At 44.6% G+C, this 19017-nt stretch overlaps 3 protein-coding genes and 1 pseudogene across 15 annotated transcripts; all 4 read left to right on the top strand.

The window, feature by feature from the left end:
- The first annotated feature begins 301 nt into the window (after positions 1-301).
- Positions 302-3993, top strand: LOC120813020 (E3 ubiquitin-protein ligase TRIM21-like). 2 transcript variants are annotated; one of them, XM_078079692.1, is made up of 2 exons: positions 302-1376; positions 1889-3993. In XM_078079692.1, exon 2 carries the CDS (start codon positions 1891-1893, stop codon positions 3520-3522), a length of 1632 nt encoding a protein of 543 aa, XP_077935818.1. In that variant the 5' UTR covers positions 302-1376; positions 1889-1890; the 3' UTR covers positions 3523-3993. The 2 variants fall into 2 exon arrangements, with proteins under 2 accessions (XP_077935818.1, XP_077935819.1); XM_078079693.1 differs by having other exon boundaries at positions 1219-1376; positions 1922-3993.
- A 54-nt stretch (positions 3994-4047) lies between these two features.
- LOC144383073 (general transcription factor II-I repeat domain-containing protein 2-like) lies at positions 4048-5994 on the top strand (annotated as a pseudogene).
- Positions 5995-7292: 1298 nt separating this feature from the next.
- On the top strand, positions 7293-13512 carry LOC120825329 (equilibrative nucleoside transporter 2-like). 12 transcript variants are annotated; one of them, XM_078079695.1, is made up of 14 exons: positions 7311-7365; positions 7482-7544; positions 7638-7745; positions 8127-8204; positions 8269-8372; positions 8628-8761; positions 8842-9062; positions 9847-9981; positions 10184-10342; positions 10878-10972; positions 11350-11458; positions 11582-11667; positions 11740-11936; positions 12135-13512. In XM_078079695.1, coding segments are annotated over exons 2-14 (1563 nt in total). In that variant the 5' UTR covers positions 7311-7365; positions 7482-7543; the 3' UTR covers positions 12271-13512. The 12 variants fall into 12 exon arrangements, with proteins under 12 accessions (XP_077935826.1, XP_077935823.1, XP_077935821.1 ...); XM_078079703.1 differs by lacking the exon at positions 7311-7365 and having other exon boundaries at positions 7372-7544; positions 8146-8204; positions 8291-8372; XM_078079701.1 differs by lacking the exon at positions 7311-7365 and having other exon boundaries at positions 7372-7544; positions 8146-8204; positions 8288-8372.
- On the top strand, positions 12766-17593 carry LOC120813093 (E3 ubiquitin-protein ligase TRIM21-like). The gene is made up of 2 exons (XM_078079691.1): positions 12766-14993; positions 15486-17593. The coding sequence occupies exon 2, from the start codon at positions 15488-15490 to the stop codon at positions 17126-17128; it is 1641 nt and encodes a 546-aa protein (XP_077935817.1). The 5' UTR covers positions 12766-14993; positions 15486-15487; the 3' UTR covers positions 17129-17593.
- Positions 17594-19017: the final 1424 nt, after the last annotated feature.

The raw sequence follows: 19017 nt of genomic DNA, 5'->3' as shown, positions 1-19017 counted from the left end.
TTCTTGGTTAATCTGTGGTAGATCAAAGGTGTTGAGAAATGAAATCATGGTTCCTGGATTTGGGTCCTTTTTAGATGAATGTATATTGGCATGAAAACTTATGAAGATAAGTTTTGTGTAGGAATTGAATTTTATTATTTATAATTTCATTTATTTGGAATTCATACTTCCTTAATGTGTTACCAATGTTGGGTCACTTGCATTAATAAAGTCGATTGATTTGTTTTTATGTTCATTTTTTGTAAACTTGAATGAGATGATTATTCCTCTTAAAGCTGCTTTCCTTGTTTCCTGTAGGATGGTCGGTGAAACTGGGGAAGCACGTGTTTCTAGGAAGGATGCCCACTCTTTTTTAATCACACTGTTAAAGTGAGGATCTTTGACCAGCGACGTGTTGAAGCGCCATCTAGTGACAGATTTCGGTGATAAATCGGTTCCATATAAAAGTCACCAGCATGCTCACTAATAATGAGAGGATGAGTATTCAGGTCGGAAATATTCAATATAATTGAATTGTTGCTGAGGAAGAAGTACTTTCGGATACTTAAATAATCATTTGCTGTTTGTAGCAAGACTTTACTATCTGATTGACACTCCAGAACATCTCTACGCTTTTGTTTCCATCCTTCACAATAAAAGCCCCGGATACCTTCACTGGGACACTGTTAGCTTGCTAGCAGCATCCTTCAGGTCGGGGAGCTGCAGGACAAACAAACTGAGGTCAGACCTCACAGGAAGTCGTCACACGGTGAACAGTAGTGAGATCTGATCTGAGAGCCAGCTGATCTTCATCTGCATGCTGGGAGCAACACTCCATCAAAACTCCATCGTCCAATAAGGAGCCAGAGAAAAGCCACCAGCTGATCACTGAAGTAGAACTAGATACATCCTCACTCTTTCTTACTATCTTAACATGCTTCATCTTAATGGCCGTTGCCTTAAAACTGTCAGGATGAAACAGGAAGGAAAGATGTGCTAACTTCAGAATAAAAGCCTCAGCCGTGTGCTGACTAGAAATATGATTATTATTAGTTATACAGAACAAAGTCCTTAATCTCCAATTTTAGTACCTTCGGTGTGAGTTGTTCGAACAGCGGACTTTGTCTCTCTCTGCATACTGTTGATGACTGAATCCTCCAGCAGTCAGCATGAGTCAGAGGAGGAAACAAACCTCACCTGCTGATGACGCTCCAGTAGGAGGCGGAGCTACACGGAGGGGCGGAGCTTCGACGTCACTCTCCGGAGATGAAAGTTCGTTGGTCAGAGAGGCAGACGCGCTGCAGTGAAGACAAGTCTCCGTGTTTCTCTGAGAGAAAAGTCAAAGTGACGTCATCAGGTGTTCCTCAGCAACACAGCAGAGTCTCTTCAGAACACTGGTGAGTACAGCTGGTCACATTTACACCTTCAACAAGCAGGAAGAACACACAACTTGTACTTTACTCAGGCAGGAAGTTCCTCTCTGTTCACTTCCTACTTGATAGAATGTTAACAATAAAACCACGTGTGTTTATCCACAGTCCCACGATACAGTAACTCAGACTAACAGCTTCAAACTGTCCAGGACTTCAGTCACTTGGAGCTGAATCTCTGTGCTTTAAACTTTAGTGTCTCTCTGTTTCCTGATCCCTTTCTCTGTTTCCTGATCCCTTTCTCTGTTTCCTCTTGGTGCGTCACGTTAAACGTGTTCCACAGTGAACCTGCTGGAGGCTTTTAGTGTGAGTCATCTAAATGAGACGCTACGTGTTTGTCACCAAGTAAGCAGAGCGTTGTTAGCGTGCTGCTCTTTATTCACAGCATGTGGACACATTCTGGACTGGTTTCAAAATAAAACTATTCATGAAAACTATTTTAAATAAAACGTTTTTCTTCTCTTCCACAACATGTGTAGACATGGCTTCTGCAAACTATGGTCCATCTGAAGATCAGTTCCTGTGCTCCATCTGTCTGGATGTGTTCACTGATCCAGTCTCCACACCATGTGGACACAACTTCTGCATGAACTGCATCAATGAACACTGGAACACCAGCGACCAGAACCTGTGTCCAATGTGTAAGAAGGACTTCATCACCAGACCTGATTTGAGGGTCAACACCTTCATCTCTGAGATGGTTGTTCAGTTCAGACAGTCTGCTCAGCAGAAAGCCAGCAGCAGCAGCTCAGAGCAACAAGAGTCCAAACCAGGAGAAGTTCCCTGTGACGTCTGCACTGGAACCAAAGTGAAGGCCCTCAAGTCCTGCCTGGTGTGTCTGTTCTCCTACTGTGAGACTCACCTGGAGCCTCATCTGACAGCTTTACGCCTGAAGACACATCAGCTGATGGACCCTGTGGAGAACCTGGAAGGCAGGATGTGTACGAAGCACGATAAACCTCTGGAGCTGTTCTGTAAGAGCGACCAGACGTGTGTCTGCGCGCTCTGCAGTGTTTTAGACCACAAGAACCATGATGTTGTTCCACTAGAAGAAGAATATGAAGAAAAGAAGGTCGAGCTGAAGAAGACAGAGGCTGAAATCCAGCAGATGATCCACAAGAGAAGAGTGAAGATTCAGGAGATCAAACACTCGGTCGACCTCATTGAGGAAGATGCAGGCAGAGAGAAAGCAGAAGGTGTTCAGGTCTTCACTGATCTGATGGAGTCTGTTGGAAGAGGCTTGAAGGAGCTCCTCAAAACCATAGAAGAGAAGCAGGAAGCCACAAAGAAACAGGCTGAAGCTTTCATCAGAAAGCTGGAAGAGGAAATCTCTGAGCTGATGAAGAGGAGCGCTGAGGTGGAGCAGCTCTCTCTCTCTGAAGACCACCTCCATCTTCTCCAGTCCTCAAACATCCATCAGCCACCACCCACCAAGGACTGGACAGAGGTCAGTGTTTGTCCTTCATATGAGGGGACTGTGGTGAGAGCTGTGTCTCAGCTGGAGGAGACACTCAGTAAGAAGATGAAGAAGTGGTTTGCTGAGAAGAAGACGGTCCAGATGTTTGCAGTGGATCTGACTCTTGATCCTGAAACCGCTCATCCTCGTCTCATCCTGTCTGACGATGGGAAACAAGTGAAATGTGGTGTTGTGAACAAGAATCTCCCAAACAACCCAGAGAGATTTATTAATGGTTACTGTGTTTTAACAAAGCAGAGTTTCTCTTCAGGCAGATTCTACTTTGAGGTTCAGGTTGAAGGAAAGACTCACTGGTATTTAGGAGTGATCAGAGAGTCAGTCAACAGGAAGGGAATCATCTCACTGAGTCCTCAGGATGGTTACTGGATCATATGTTTGATAAATGGAAATAAATACCTTGCTTATGATGATCCTCCAGTTGTTCTCTCTGTGACGTCTGGTCCTCAGAAGGTGGGGGTGTTTGTGGACTATGAGGAGGGTGTGGTCTCCTTTTATGACGTAGAAGCTGCAGCTCTCATCTACTCCTTCACTGGCTGCTCCTTCACTGAGAAGCTTTTCCCGTTCTTCTGTCCTGGTTTTAATGACGATGTTAGAAACTCTGCTCCTCTGATCATCTCTCCTGTCGGAGTAAATTAATCATTCTCTGATTTCATGTGATGATTTTATTCATTAAAGGGAATAAATGTACATATTTTATATAAATACTGTATGTTTTTCTCTTTATTTCTGTATCATGACGCCTTATGGAGAATATCTATTTCAACCTTTTGAATCCAGACTGTTTTATTTTCACTAAATATCCAAAGCTGAAGTTTGACTTTGAGTAAATCAGCAAAACAAATTATATCTGATGTGAAGCCTCTGAAAACATGTTGAATATTTAATATTCTCATAAACGCCTCTGACCTTTCCATCATGTTCACAGAATACACTTTGTGTTGTTGTTATTGTGCATGAAAGTGAATTAATAATATAGATGCAAATGTTCTTTTGGTGTGAAAAGTGGTTTGAATGATTTAAAGTCACTTTGGCTCATTTTGATTTGTTTTGAGAATATTTGTAATAAGACTTAAAAATAAAGATGAGTGATTGTTGAAAAAAAGGAAACATACAACAGAAAGACGACCGATGACAAAGAAAAACACACAATAAATACTTTGAAGCATCCGAGCAAAGAGAAGATTCCTGTTTGTGATCTCATGAGAAGCAGGAAGACGGTCGGTACCAACACGTCAGACGGTGTAACCCGGGTACATGAGGCTGTCAGCACGTGTGCTGCACCACCCAGAAGGAAGGAGCCCCTTCACGGTAACACGCTCCACCTGCAGAGTGCACGCCTACGTCATGACCCAGAGACTCTGAACGCCACAAAACGGGTCATTCAGGTTTTTCATCCACATGTAGTTTTTCTCGTGTTGTTTCTGTGTGGAGAACAGAAGTAAGTAAAAGGTCAAATTCATTTATAAAGTGCTTTCCACAGACCGAGATCACAAAGTGCTACAGGACAGGAATTTAACACAAAGAGGTGTAACACAATACGGCCTCAAAAGCTCGATCACCAGGGGTCTTGAGGGGCACGAGGAGGGTGGAGGACATCGCGGAGAATCTGGAGTTTCGGCTGCAAGGTGAAGCGTGAAGCTTTGGATGAGCGCTGTGACGTCCGTCACGCGGCCCAGCTGCTCATGTCTCCCCGGTGGACGACGAGCGACTTCAAGCTTACGGAGGAGCTGGCAGCAATGCGGCCAATGAAAGGAACCACGACGGGGAGGGATCTGTTCACCGAGGCAAACGCATGCAGGGACAAACCGGGACTCCGATGGGACAGACTGGCAGGGGTCACCACGGATGGATGTCTGAATCTGACTGGGAAGAATGTTGGGCTTTTGAACAGAATGCAAGATAAAGCGAGTGAACTCGCCGCAGAGCAGAAATTGGTGTTCATACATTGTGTTATTCATCAGCAAGCGTTGTGTAAGTCAGCGCTTAAACTCGGGCATGTGGTTGATGTTGTTACTACAGTTGATTTCATGGGAGCGCGAGCATTGAATCACAGGCAGTTTGTTTCACTATTGGAGGAGCAAGAGAGCGAACGTGCTGATGTCCGGTACCACACAGCTGTCACATGGCTCAGTCTGGGCAAAGTGCTGAAAAGGTTCTGAGTTCTGAAATCAGAGGTAAAAGAGTTTTGTGAGATGAAAGACAAAACCACCCCAGAGCTGTCTGATAAGGACCGGATGGCAGATTGAACGTTTGCTGTTGCTGTGACTGCAGTGATGAATGAACTGAACACACAGCTGCAGGCCGAGGGCCTCTTTGCTCATGAAATGCACATCCATGTGAAAGCCTTCGTGACAAAGTTGCAATTCATTTCAAGGCAACTGGGCAGCAACAATGTCAAACACGTGGAAACCCTGAAAGAAGTCAAACCATCATCTGATCACCGGTACTCATCCATGTTAGGAGCACCGCGTGATGAATTTAAGGCGTTTTCAAGATTTCAAAAAGGTTGAGGATGAAATGCAGCTGGTTTCCTCTCCCTTTACCTGCAGTGTTGATAGTGCACCCACTAATGTTCAGCTTGAACTCACTGACCTGCAGTCTGATTCACTACTGAAAGAGCACTTTAAGTCAGCATCACTGCCAGAGTTCTACTCTGCTCTCAAGGAGGAGAACTTTCCAAACACGAGGAGACGTGCTCAGAAGATGTTGGTTCTCTGTGGATCCACCTACATGTGTGAACAGACATTCTCAGTCATGAAGTTTACCAAATCCAGGTACAGATCCTCTCTCACTGATGAACATCTGTCAGCTGTGCTTCGCATCTCCACCTCTGACATTCAACCTGACTTTGATGGACTTGTTGCAGCTCCACAGAGACTGGATTTCTCACACTGAATGAGAAAAGAAGAACTGAAGAACACTAAAATGTGGGAAGATAACAAGTGAAATGGGACACTTGATGTGCTTCTTTTCTTTTTTTGCACAGTTCTGAAAATGTTTTAATACAGGCATGTAAAGTCAAAAAGGCTACGAAACTGGGACTGATGATGTGATGTCTTTAGAAAGCTAAGAAAATCCTTGTTTCAATAGTATATGAAACTCAAAATGCCCTTTGGTATTAATGTGGCTGAAAATGAGTCAAATGTTTCACATTTTGAAAATTATATTTGAATAAATTATACTTTTGAAAGCTAACCTCACCTTTGAATTGCCAAATAATAACATACACTTTTACCAGCGGTCAAAACAATGCCATTTACTGCTTTTAATATAGAAAAAAATGTTTATTATGCTTAATTGAGTTCGGCATTTTGCCCTGGCCCCCCAAAATATTTTCAGTTTCTCATTTGGCCCCCTGGGAAAAATAATTGCCCCCCCCCCTGCTCTACCAGGTCAAAAAAACGGCCGTGCATTTTATGCTTCATGTTTTTTTTTTATAAAACATTAATAAAGTAATTATCACTACTTTAATTCACTGACACACTCGTCTGAAGATGAATTCCCTCGTGTCTCAAACCTTGGTAACGTCCTTTCCTGCTTTATCACCTGACAGTGACGCCTGTGTGGTTTCACCTCTGTTACCTGGTGCTCGGCGCCCCTAGCGGCAACCACACCATTAAACCAGAATAACACTGGATTAAAACGAAACACACCAATGAAATGCCTTCATCGACCATCAAGAAACAACAGTGCTGCATTGCATGTGCTTGCACATGATGATTGGCATGTCCCAGAGTCAAAGTGATTATCATCAAGTTAAACTGATGTTCCAGCAGGAAGAACTGGTTTTGGTCAGACATGCAACGAATTAAATATAAACAGGCAGAGCAGGACCAGCCTGAGTACATGACCTATAATCATACACAGGACGAGTCACTTTGTACTCTCAGAGGTCCTGTTTTTACATTACAGACAGGTTAGAAGCACGTGTCAAAGGCCATCTGCTGTTGTGAAATCACCAGAAAGTACACGTATGCAAATGATTGAAATAAACCAGCTGAACACAGATAATAATACAATTATAAATAGATAATAATCATATAGATAATAATACATAAAACGGATAAAAAACAGCAGCCTGTAATATGTTTCAAGTGTTTGCATGAATGAAATACTGACGTTAAAATGAACACATGAATAATATTTGCATGTTGTTTTTTCATTATATTCTGTTGGACAGGCGGCCTAATCAAATATTGAATTTGAATTTGAACATTTTGAAGAGAACCAGTTCATCAAGGCCTCCATACACATTTGAACACATCTAATAAGTAAACCAGCCAACACATTAATTACCCTCACGGCCTTGAACACCTTTGTAGGCTTTACCTCAGCGGGGCATCACTCCCGCGGTGCACAAGTAAGAAGAAGTGCGCGCGGTCCTCCGAAAAAAACCCACAAGCCCCGCCTCCCTCACCTGTGCGCCCGAGATGCCGCATCACACCGGTCTGACCCGCGAGGACGCGCCGCGACTCTCAGGTGAGCTCCGTCCGCCTCACGCGCACCTTGCTTACTTAAATCCTCGGATTCTCGGATGGATTTCTATCTTTGATATCGACACTAATCCGCCACGCGGTGCGACTTTATGCCTTTAGACCGCTTCCTTTTGTTTTATTAACACCGTGATGACGTTTCTTCTGAAGGATTCAGAATCACGAGTAAGATCATTTTTAAAGTTCATTTACGACTACATTTGATTCATAGTGCGTACGGCTGTAAGCAGAAAGTCTCATAAGATCTGTGGTTTTCAGTGTTGACAAACAAAAATAAAACGATTGTGAAAGAAAAGAAGAGGCGGAAACATCGAGATGAGTCACAAGATGATGGCGCTGCACACTGGGTGCGGATGAAATTAAGGGGTTAGTTTTCATTACCTCACAATGTTTCAATCACCAAATGCTTTGAGACAAAGTCACTTCCTTTTTTAATCAACACCTTAATCCTTAAATATGAATGAATGTCATTTAAAGATATTAAGACGCTCATTTAGTAATGAAACGAAGACTTGAGGCCATCAAGTCCTGCTATTCAGAAAAAAACAATTTATTATCGCCCAAATAAATGTAAATCAACATGTTTTATTTGTAGGGTGCAAAACGTCAGTTTACAACATGATGCCTTTCCAGATCAAAATCGGTGCATTAACTTAAATGGAAAATTGTGCATATTGACCGTGTGGTATTGATCCAGTATTTGGACACTTGCTACATCTTTTTTTTTTTTTTTTTTCATATTTTGAGAGGCTTCACTTTTCTTTAGAAACCAGACAGAAGAATCAAAATGTCAAACGACCACCAACAGGGCGAACCTGCCCCCCGGTGAGTTTGGTACATATTGTTGATGTGGCATAAACTGCGGTGTTAATCTAAAGTTGACATGAAGGTGTCTGTGTTCTCCACAGCAGACGCTTGGTGCCCTGCATCATCATCTTTGTGCTCGGTGTGGGATCTCTGCTGCCATGGAACTTCTTCATCATCGCGTCTCAGGTTTCCCTTCTTTTTTATTTAAAATTAATATTAAGAAATGTGTAAAGCACAAACTCTTCACGTCGCTTCACTCGTAACATCGGAGCTTCTCGTGTCGCACTGCGGCTCTTCGTTGCTCTCGATGTTCCCAGATAGAACGACGGAACACACGGCCGGACATTTAGGATGTAGAAACCTACGCTCAATACCACGAACATTGGTCCCAGACATTCATTTTCTTAACAAAGATGTCGTTTGTTTCTCCATCTCTGGAAGTATTTCCAACGGCGCCTGGCAGCAGAACCAAGCACCACGTCGGGGGGCGGAGGCTACAGCTATGAGCTCTGGATGCCCCTGGCTGCCAATCTGCCCCTGGTGGTCTCCAGCCTGCTCAACTGCCTCTGCACCAGGTGAGTTCCTGACACGGCGGCGTCGGTTCTGACGCGTCCGACCGTCACGTGACGCGTTTCCTCTCCCCGACTCTGCGCAGCGGTTGTGGGCGTGGCCTTCCAGCGGCTCTGCGCAGGTGTTGTGGGCGTGGCCTTCCAGCGGCTCCGTGTGGGAGTTGTGATCTTAAACACAGCCCGCTCGTGGTCTCCACCATGGTCTTGATCATCGGGTTATTTGCTGCCACGGCCGTCCTGGTGGTTGTCAAAATGGAGCCGCGCATCTTCTTCTACGTCACCATGGCGACCATCGTGGTCATCAACAGTGGGTGCATGCACACGAGCACACACACACACACACACACACACACACACACACACACACACGGTGGTCGATATCATGGTCGTGTCAGGAATCAGGAATCAGGAAACATTTATTGCCAAAATATGTCAAACATACAAGGAATTTGTTTTGGCGGTCGGTGCGTGAGAGTAGACAGTGTGACAATAGACAACAAGACAGCAGTGCACAAGTAATAAAATAAAATGAAATGCAATGGGTTAGTGGAATACGGCTATGGGTCAGTATAAAACAAGAGAATAAAGTTAGTTAAAAATTAAAATATTAAAAAAGTAAAAAATATTACGCATAAAGTGCACTAGCGAACAAGTGACAGTGATGAGTGACGACAAAGTGAACAATGACAGTTAGAGTGACATGTGCAGTGTGAAGGGGAGTGACCGGTGTGTTATAGTCAGGCAGTGGGGGACCGGCTCTGTTGATGAGCCCGACTGCCGACGGGAAGAAACTGTTGGTGTGGCGGGAGGTCGTAGTCCTGATGGACCTCAGCCTCCTGCCAGATGGAAGGGGCACAAACAGGGTGAGAAGGGTCGGCCGCCATCCTTTTAGCTCGCTTCAGAGACCTGGAAGAGAACAAGTCCTGCAGGGACGGCAGATTGCAGCCGATCAGCCTCTCTGCAGAGCGGATGACACGCTGCAGCCTGCCCTTGTCCTTGGCTGTGGCTGCAGCGCACCAGACGGTGATGGAGGAGCAGAGGATGGACTCCATGATGGCCGTGTGTGTGTGTGTGTGTGTGTGTGTGTGCAGTGTCCAACGGCGTGCTGGTGGGGAGTCTGTTCGGTGTGGTCAGTCTGCTCTTCCAACAGCACTTGCGTTGGTTCATGATCGGTCAGGGGGCGTCCGGGCTCATCGCTGCACTCGTGATGCTCGTCTCCATCTTAAGTGAGCAAAAGGACAAATTCTTTGTTATTATTTTTGAACTGGTGTTATTTTATAATGAAATTCTTCGTGGCCTTTTTAGTTTCAGATCCCAAACTGTGACATAATTTTATTTAGTTGGTGAAGCAATAACTGCGAGAGTTATACAAAAAAGAATGAATCACATTTCCTGTATTTGGTAAAATGAAGCTCTTTTGCTGTGCAGGTGAAGTACCTGCGCAGGCGTACTTCATCATCCCGTGTGTCGTCGCCGCGGTAACCTTGGCGTGTTACCTGTGTCTGGGGATGTCACCAAGGACACACACACACGGCGACGGAGTCGACTCTCCTCAGCAGGACTCACAGGAGCCCCCCGGCAGCACAGGCAGGCTCCTCTCACCCTGCAGCCACTCCTGTTATTTAAAGTCCTTTATCGTCGCATTCCAGCTGATACGAGCTCAGGAGCGGCTCGTCATCAATCGGCGATCAGCGTCAAAAGCAACACGACCACAGCCGAGAAACGTCACGGTGGCAGTGAAAGTCCTCACACCGGCTCTCTGCACAAAAAACACCTTACGTTACTTAAATAATTCAATTATCTGCTTTTATTTTCAGAGGAAAATACTGTACTTTTCACTGCAACACACTTATTTAAATTACTCTGACTTTGCAGATTGAGAATAAAGATATGAAACAATCAACATATAAATAGAGATTTATTATATTTATTCATTACCAGCTGCGACACAAACGCATCAACAATCACATTTAAATAACAAGACGTATTACTCTTAAATGATGAGACGTCTCTGGTATTTATTTGACTGAAGCAGAATATCCGAGTCCTTCTTCCGCCGCTGGCTGCAGCTGATTGGATGATGCCGTCATTAACTTACACGCCGGTTCCTTTCTCTTTAAAGAAATGACGGCGTTGAGCAACAGCAGCGAAGCCCCCGAGGACCAGAGGAGGGACGAGAATCAGGAGCGATGCTCCGGCTGCCGTGTCTTCAAGGAGGTGAAGGATCAAACTGAGGACGCGTCACTGATGTTTGATTCACAGCAAATCACAATAAAAAAAATATCATATATGAAATATAAGTTCGCAATGATATAAAACAGAAAAAACAGCAATTTAAGAAGCTGGAATCAGGTTTGATTAAAGATTAAACAAAATAACTTCTAACTTTGAAAGCTGCACACGTCTCTCAGATTCACCATTCAACTTTAATTTGGGGTTTCTCAGTAGTTTTAATGCGTGTTTAAGCAATAATTATGAATGGAAACTGTTTTTTTAACCTTTTGGTCCCTTTCCAGGCGGTTTCTGTGGCGTTCCTGTGTTTTAGCGTCGGTTCCGGCTTCTTTTTGAATGTTAAGTCGCCGTGTGTCCCTCAGATCTGGCGGATGGCTGCGTACGTGATGGCCGTGTTCGTCGTCACCCTGTCGGTGTTTCCTGTGATCACGAGCAGAGTTCAGACCGTCTCCAAGGACAACGCCGCCTGGGGTAGGCCGCCGTAACCCTTGGTTACGGCGTTGCGGACAGCCTGCAGGGCTCTTGTTTCAGGTCTGAGCTTCATGGTCATCGGTGTGTTTTAGCCTCACGCCACCTGCTCTCCGTCCCTCGCAGACAAAGTGTTCACCTGCGTTTGCTGCCTCATCGTTTTCAACGCCATGGACCTCTTGGGCCGCATCGCCACCATTTTCGTCCAATGGGTGAGCAGCGCCGGCCACTTTCACCTTTAACCTTTTGAACGCAGCCCCTAAATGTCGGCGGTGTGCGCGCAGCCCTCGAAGGAGAGCCGTTGGCTTCCCATCGCCGTGGCGTCTCGCGGGCTCTTCGTCCCTCTGCTCATCATGTGCAACGTGCAGAACTTCAGATCTCCCGCCGTCTTCCGCTGCGACGGTTTCTTCGCCTTCATCATGGCGCTGTTCGCCGTCTCCAACGGGTACCTGGCGAGCCTCTGCGTGGCCTACGCTCCACGGTGAGTCTGCAACAGGAAGCGGTTGTACTTCACGGTGCAGCAGGACGGGGTTCTTCTGCTCAGACTCTTCGGAAGTCCAAGTTTGCTTGAAAACCAACCAACCCGACCGACGCAGCAGGAGACCCGTGGCTTTAACGTGACCATGAACCGACCCTGTTCACGCGGACGCACGTGGTGACTGCGCTTTGTGTCCGTCAGGTTGGTGCGGGGTGCAGACTGCGAGGCGGCCGGCCTGGTGATGAGCCTCTTCATGGTCCTGGGCCTGTCGCTGGGAGCGTTTCTCTCCTTCTGCTTCATGAGATTTCTCAGCTGTGATCTCAGCAGCTCCCATTGATTCCAGGTTCGCGTCCACATTGCTCCTCTCAACCTCCGCAAACGTGTAGCACGATGGCCGCACGCGTGACGAAGACGCGACGCCCTCGTTTCCAAACTGATCCGTTTCCAGAGCGCCGAAGAGGCTCGGCGTGAACGTAGCAGAACATGTGCGTTTTGAAGGGGAAACGCTGTGTGTGGATGTCGCCTCAGAATAGTGATCACTGGTGGGAACTGTTTGTAATCTACAGAATTATAAAGCTCAAGCTTCTTTTTAACTGTTTTAATAAGGGATCGTTTAATTGGACTTTTTGGTGGTTTCGCTGTGCAATGGTGTTGTCTTTTTGTGTCCTTTTTAAAAAGCAAAATAAGTTTCTCTGGCTCTCATAATAAAGTAAACAAATTGTGTATTTGTACATCGGACAACGCGGATGTGACCAAAAAAAGAGTATTTATATATATATTATAAATATATTATAAATACATATTACAAAGTGTCAGTATTTGTGTTTTTGAAAGTAAGGGACATGAAGCACTTTGTGGAGAGAAAATAAGAATAGAAAACACCAGGACACACATGGATCACTCTGTAAAGCTCGACATGTTAAGTTCACATCGCTACCCAGCTGCAATGGACACGGAGTCGCGGTGAGGACACAACCAGGACGTGGATGAAAACAGGCACATTTGATCCAAAATAATTGATTGTGTTGGTTCCCTGCTGAATCCTTAATGATTGAGATTGTTGGTGTAAGTTATTGGGTCTAATTTGATTTACTTCCTATTTACCAGATGTTCTGCTATGGTGAAAATGTTGTGGTCTGTGTCTTAGGAATTGAGTTTTATTATTCATAATTTCATTTATTTGGAATTGATACATTCTTAATTTGCTTTGGGTTTCCAATGTTGGGTCAGTTGCTTTGACGATTTCAAGTCGATTGAATCGTTGTTCAGCTTCTTCTTCAGGATTCAGGAACATTTATTGCCAAAATATGTGAGACATGAAAGGAATCTGACATGTGGGTCTGTGCATAACATCAGACAGTAAGACAACGGGACAATGGACAACAAGACAAATTACAAAGTGCAAGAAAAATGCCATGTTCAATTTACAATTTAACTCTACAGTATGAAATAAAGGGCAGGGATCTTCAACTAAAATGTCAAGAGGTCCAGATAGAGAAAGGTTCTAGAAGCAAAGGTCGGGAAGATCATAATGTGACTACTCAGTGTGATTAAATAAAGGAATAGAGTTGTGTCAACATTTGCATGTAATGAATACATGACTAACAAATGAATCATGTATGATTCTAAAACGCTTGACAATATTTATTATCACGTATTAAAGAACTGAACATATATGTGTGACTGCAAATATAAATAATGTTCTCTCAATTAACTTAATAAAAGTAGGGCTGCATTTCAAAAAATAAAATGAAATATTCTCCATGTTCAAATAAAGTGCTTCAATTCATTAAAAAATAAAATAACTGGAAGAAAAGCTTGAATTTGCTTCACATTAGGACTTGACAGTCTCAGCCAATTATAAATAATGAATCTACAAACATCTGATGACTTTTTAGCAATTGAACAGTTTAATAGAATATAGATATTCACTCTCCCACTTTTTTGGTAAGTGGGATAATTAAGATCTATTTTTTACTGCCAGGATGTTAAACCTGGTCTTAATGCATCAGGGCCGTTCTCCTCCTCACGTGGAGGAGCTCGTTGCGCCTCATGATGACGTTTCAAAGGGTTCTGAGCGTATGAGACACTGGTTTAGTGCTGCAGTGGGAAACATGAACAGAAACCAGTCCGTCCATTATGGATTAAATGCTCTACTTTTAGTGTCCATTTGTTCCTCATTTTTCTCACCCGTCCCTTTCTCTCGCTTTCTCTGTCTCACTCGTCTTTATCTAAAATTTCGCTATTTTTCTTTTCTTCCAACGGTCTTTTTTTTGTAATTTGTCGCTCCCCCTCTCGCCTGTCCGCAGCATTGAGACGTCATCGTCCGGCCTGGAATACAACGACTCGATTGGTCGAGTAGTATCACGTGGGATGGTTTAACTTGAATGCAATTGGTCTGTTCTTTAAGTCACTACCGTAAAGACGACCAAAGCAGCGCAGTCGAAAAGAGCGCCGTCACGTTTAAATCACAACCGTCTTTTTCTAGCTTTTGGTCCGGCTCCGGTTGTGACAGCTTCTGGGTCCGGATCCGGACCGCGGTCCTCTGGGTTAGGGGGAAATAGAATAGAAATAATGAATAACGATAAACAGGAAATTAAAGTTAGTTAAAAATGAAGTGCACTGCCAAGGATAACCATACACGACTGTGTTGTGAGTGACAAGTGACAAGTGCACGTGGAATGTGAAGGGAGTGACCGCAGGAAAATGTCACAGTCAGTCAGTCACTGTGTTATTCTTCCTTTAAAAGTTAAACCTTGGTGTAAGTTGTTCGAACAGCGGACTTTGTCTCTCTCTACATACTGTTGATGACTGAATCCTCCAGCAGTCAGCATGAATCAGAGGAGGAAACAAACCTCACCTGCTGACGACGCTCCAGTAGGAGGCGGAGCTACACGGAGGGGCGGAGCTTCTACGTCACTCTCCAGAGATGAAAGTTAGTTGGTCAGAGAGGCAGACGCGCTGCAGTGAAGACAAGTCTCCGTGTTTCTCTGAGAGAAAAGTCAAAGTGACGTCATCAGGTGTTCCTCAGCAACACAGCAGAGTCTCTTCAGAACACTGGTGAGTACAGCTGGTCACATTTACACCTTCAACAAGCAGGAAGAACACACAACTTCTACTTTACTCAGGCAGGAAGTTCCTCTCTGTTCACTTCCTACTTGATAGAATGTTAACAATAAAACCACGTGTGTTTATCCACAGTCCCACGATACAGTAACTCAGACTAACAGCTTCAAACTGTCCAGGACTTCAGTCACTTGGAGCTGAATCTCTGTGCTTTAAACTTTAGTGTCTCTCTGTTTCCTGATCCCTTCCTCTGTTTGCTCTTGGTGGATCAAGTTAAACGTGTTCCACAGTGAACCTGCTGGAGGCTTTTAGTGTGAGTCTTCTAAATGAGACGCTACGTGTTTGTCACCAAGTAAGCAGAGCTTTGTTAGCGTGCTGCTCTTTATTCACAGCATGTGGACACATTCTGGACTGGTTTCAAAATAAAACTATTCATAAAAACTATTTTAAATAAAACGTTGTACTTCTCTTCCACAACATGTGTAGACATGGCTTCTGCAAACTATGGTCCATCTGAAGATCAGTTCCTGTGCTCCATCTGTCTGGATATGTTCACTGATCCAGTCACCACACCATGTGGACACAACTTCTGCATAAACTGCATCAATGAACACTGGAACACCAGCGACCAGAACCTGTGTCCAATGTGTAACAAGGACTTCATCACCAGACCTGATTTGAGGGTCAACACCATGTTCTCTGAGATGGTTGTTCAGTTCAGACAGTCTGCTCAGCAGAAAGCCAGCAGCAGCAGCTCAGAGCAACAAGATTCCAAACCAGGAGAAGTTCCCTGTGACGTCTGCACTGGAACCAAAGTGAAGGCCCTCAAGTCCTGCCTGGTGTGTCTGCTCTCCTACTGTGAGACTCACCTGGAGCCTCATCTGACTATGTCAGGTCTGAAGAGACATCAGCTGATGGACCCTGTGGAGAACCTGGAAGGCAGGATGTGTACGAAGCACGATAAACCTCTGGAGCTGTTCTGTAAGAGCGACCAGACGTGTGTCTGCGCGCTCTGCACTGTTTTAGACCACAAGAACCATGAGTATGTTCCTCTGGAAGAAGAATATGAAGAAAAGAAGGTCGAGCTGAAGAAGACAGAGGCTGAAATCCAGCAGATGATCCACAAGAGAAGATTGAAGATTCAGGAGATCAAACACTCGTTCGACCTCAGTGAGGAAGATGCAGGCAGAGAGAAAGCAGAAGGTGTTCAGGTCTTCACTGATCTGATGGAGTCTGTTGAAAGAGGCTTGAAGGAGCTCCTCAAAACCATAGAAGAGAAGCAGGAAGCCACAAAGAAACAGGCTGAAGCTTTCATCAGAGAGCTGGAAGAGGAAATCTCTGAGCTGATGAAGAGGAGCGCTGAGGTGGAGCAGCTCTATCTCTCTGAAGACCACCTCCATCTTCTCCAGTCCTCAAACATCCATCAGCCACCACCCACCAAGGACTGGACAGAGGTCAGTGTTTGTCCTTCATCATATGAGGGGACTGTGGTGAGAGCTGTGTCTCAGCTGGAGGAGACACTCAGTAAGAAGATGAAGAAGTGGTGTGCGGACGCTGAGCTGAAGATGGTCCAGATGTTTGCAGTGGATCTGACTCTTGATCCTGAAACAGCTCATCCTGATCTCATCCTGTCTGACGATGGGAAACAAGTGAAACTTGGTGATGTGGAGAAGAATCTCCCAAACAACCCAGAGAGATTTTCTAGCTGGTTCTGTGTTTTAACAAAGCAGAGTTTCTCTTCAGGCAGATTCTACTTTGAGGTTCAGGTTGAAGGAAAGACTGACTGGTTTTTAGGAGTGAACAGAGAGTCAGTCGACAGGAAGAGATTCATCTCACGGAGTCCTCAGGATGGTTACTGGATCATATGTTTGATGCGTGGAAATGAATACGAAGCCTCTTATGGTCCTCCAGTTGTTCTCTCTCTGACGTCTGGTCCTCAGAAGGTGGGGGTGTTTGTGGACTATGAGGAGGGTGTGGTCTCCTTTTATGACGTAGAAGCTGCAGCTCTCATCTACTCCTTCACTGGCTGCTCCTTCACTGAGAAGCTCTTCCCGTTCTTCAGTCCTGGGTATTCTGTCTTTGGTATGAACTCTGCTCCTCTGATCATCTCTCCTGTCGGAGTAAATTAATCATTCTCTGATTTCATGTGATGATTTTATTCATTAAAGGGAATAAATGTACATATTTTATATAAATACTGTATGTTTTTCTCTTTATTTCTGTATCATGACGCCTTATGGAGAATATCTATTTCAACCTTTTGAATCCAGACTGTTTTATTTTCACTAAATATCCAAAGCTGAAGTTTGACTTTGAGTAAATCAGCAAAACAAATTATATCTGATGTGAAGACTCTGAAAACATGTTGAATATTTAATATTCTCATAAACGCCTCTGACCTTTCCATCATGTTCACAGAATACACTTTGTGTTGTTGTTATTGTGCATAAAAGTGAATTAATATAGATGCAAATGTTCTTTTTGTGTGAAAAGTGGTTTGAATTATTTAAAGTCACTTTGGCTCATTTTGATTTGTTTTGTGAATATTTGTAATAAGACTTAAAAATAAAGAGTGATTGTTGAAAAAAAGGAAACATACATCTCTTGAACAAGTTACTTTTGCCTCATAAATAACTTGAACTGAACACTGAACAGAAATGACGGTTTACACAAGTTATATTTATATTCATGTTCATTAAAAACGTCTTGTTTAATGCAGGAAACATGTCCGAGTTCTCAGTTTATTGATCACGTGACAATTCGTCAGTGTGAACGACACGAGTTCCACAGAAAGATCAATTCTAACGTGAGTTAATACACGAGGTTGATGAAACTGTTCAGTGGCTTCAGATACTGAGGAGAATCCACTCGACTGGGAACCAGCAGCAGAATAATAACCAAATACAACTAATTATTGTAATTGGAAAATGATATGTGACCCTTTTAAATGCTTCATTTGTATAACCAGTTTATTAGTTGCATGTGCTTCGATCACAAAGGCCCTGACATAAGAACTGATGTCTCCCTCTTGGATTAGATGTTTCCAGCGTCATAGCTGTAGAGATTGAACAAAGTGTTTGTTATGTCTATGACCACCTTTGTTTTAGCAAGGACACGGTCAAAGAGCTGACGTGTCTTACATGGACAAGATGTTCCCAGTACCCTGGCTGTAGAGACTCAACAAGATGGTCAAAGGTTTCTGTTGACGCCACCGATATCTAAACTGCCTCGATGTGTTAGGGGGAAAAAAGGAGGTTCTGGACAGTCTACTGACCACGTAGCTGTTGTGACCCTTTTTCCCTTAGAAGGAAATAAACTGAAAAAAGACATACTTGACTCAGAGCCTTTGTTTCTTACTTAACGATTGTCTGTGCAAAATCTTCCACCACAATTTGGTGTCAGAAGTGGGATCGTTTGAAGCTCCGTCGGGACTCAGAGGACGTCCGGGAAGGGACCCCTTCAGGATCCTCCAAACGTGATTCTGACACGGGCGTGTGGCGGAGCCAAATGCAGCACAACGGCACGGAGTGTTTGGTTAACGCTTTTATTGAACACGGCCTCACAGCAGGCGTTCGGGCACAATGAGAGGCAGAGCAGAGTGCGGTCCTCAGGATCGGGGAGGAGATGCCGGGAGACAGCTGGTGCGATCGCTGGGCCGGTCGGGGATCCGGAGCTCAGGGGCAGAAGCGCCGGGCAGTCCAAGGAGCAGGCAACAGAAACCCGAGGCGCTCAGGCAGGACTCGTGGTCGGGGACAGAAGGCTGAGGTGCTCACCGAGGCGGAGACAGACGAACGGGTCAAGAACAGGCAGGGTCGAAACCGGGAGATCAGTCCAAGGTAGAGTGCTGGAGAGACTTGCATGACGCGAAGAACAATCTGGCAATGACAGGCTGGGTGTGCAGTGCTTATGTAGCGGGGCTGATTGTGAATGCGAAGCAGGTGTGGAAGGCAGGAGAGTGACTGATTGTGGATGCGGGGCAGGTGTGGAAGATCGAGCTGGCAGGTGAGTGTGACAGATT

This window comes from Gasterosteus aculeatus, chromosome 9, assembly GCF_964276395.1.
Source record: "Gasterosteus aculeatus chromosome 9, fGasAcu3.hap1.1, whole genome shotgun sequence".
NCBI lineage: Eukaryota > Metazoa > Chordata > Actinopteri > Perciformes > Gasterosteidae > Gasterosteus > Gasterosteus aculeatus.
This window is presented reverse-complemented; position numbering and strand designations above follow the sequence as displayed.

Bases quoted from the DNA above. Each gene is read 5' to 3' on its own strand.
- LOC120813020 (XM_078079692.1), top strand. From the start codon at position 1,891: ATGGCTTCTGCAAACTATGGTCCATCTGAAGATCAGTTCCTGTGCTCC.
- LOC120825329 (XM_078079695.1), top strand. The intron at 8,205-8,268 runs GTGAGTTTGGTA...GTTGACATGAAG, and splicing joins CAGGGCGAACCTGCCCCCCG to GTGTCTGTGTTCTCCACAGC. The intron at 11,668-11,739 runs GTGAGCAGCGCC...GTGTGCGCGCAG, and splicing joins CCACCATTTTCGTCCAATGG to CCCTCGAAGGAGAGCCGTTG.
- LOC120813093 (XM_078079691.1), top strand. From the start codon at position 15,488: ATGGCTTCTGCAAACTATGGTCCATCTGAAGATCAGTTCCTGTGCTCC.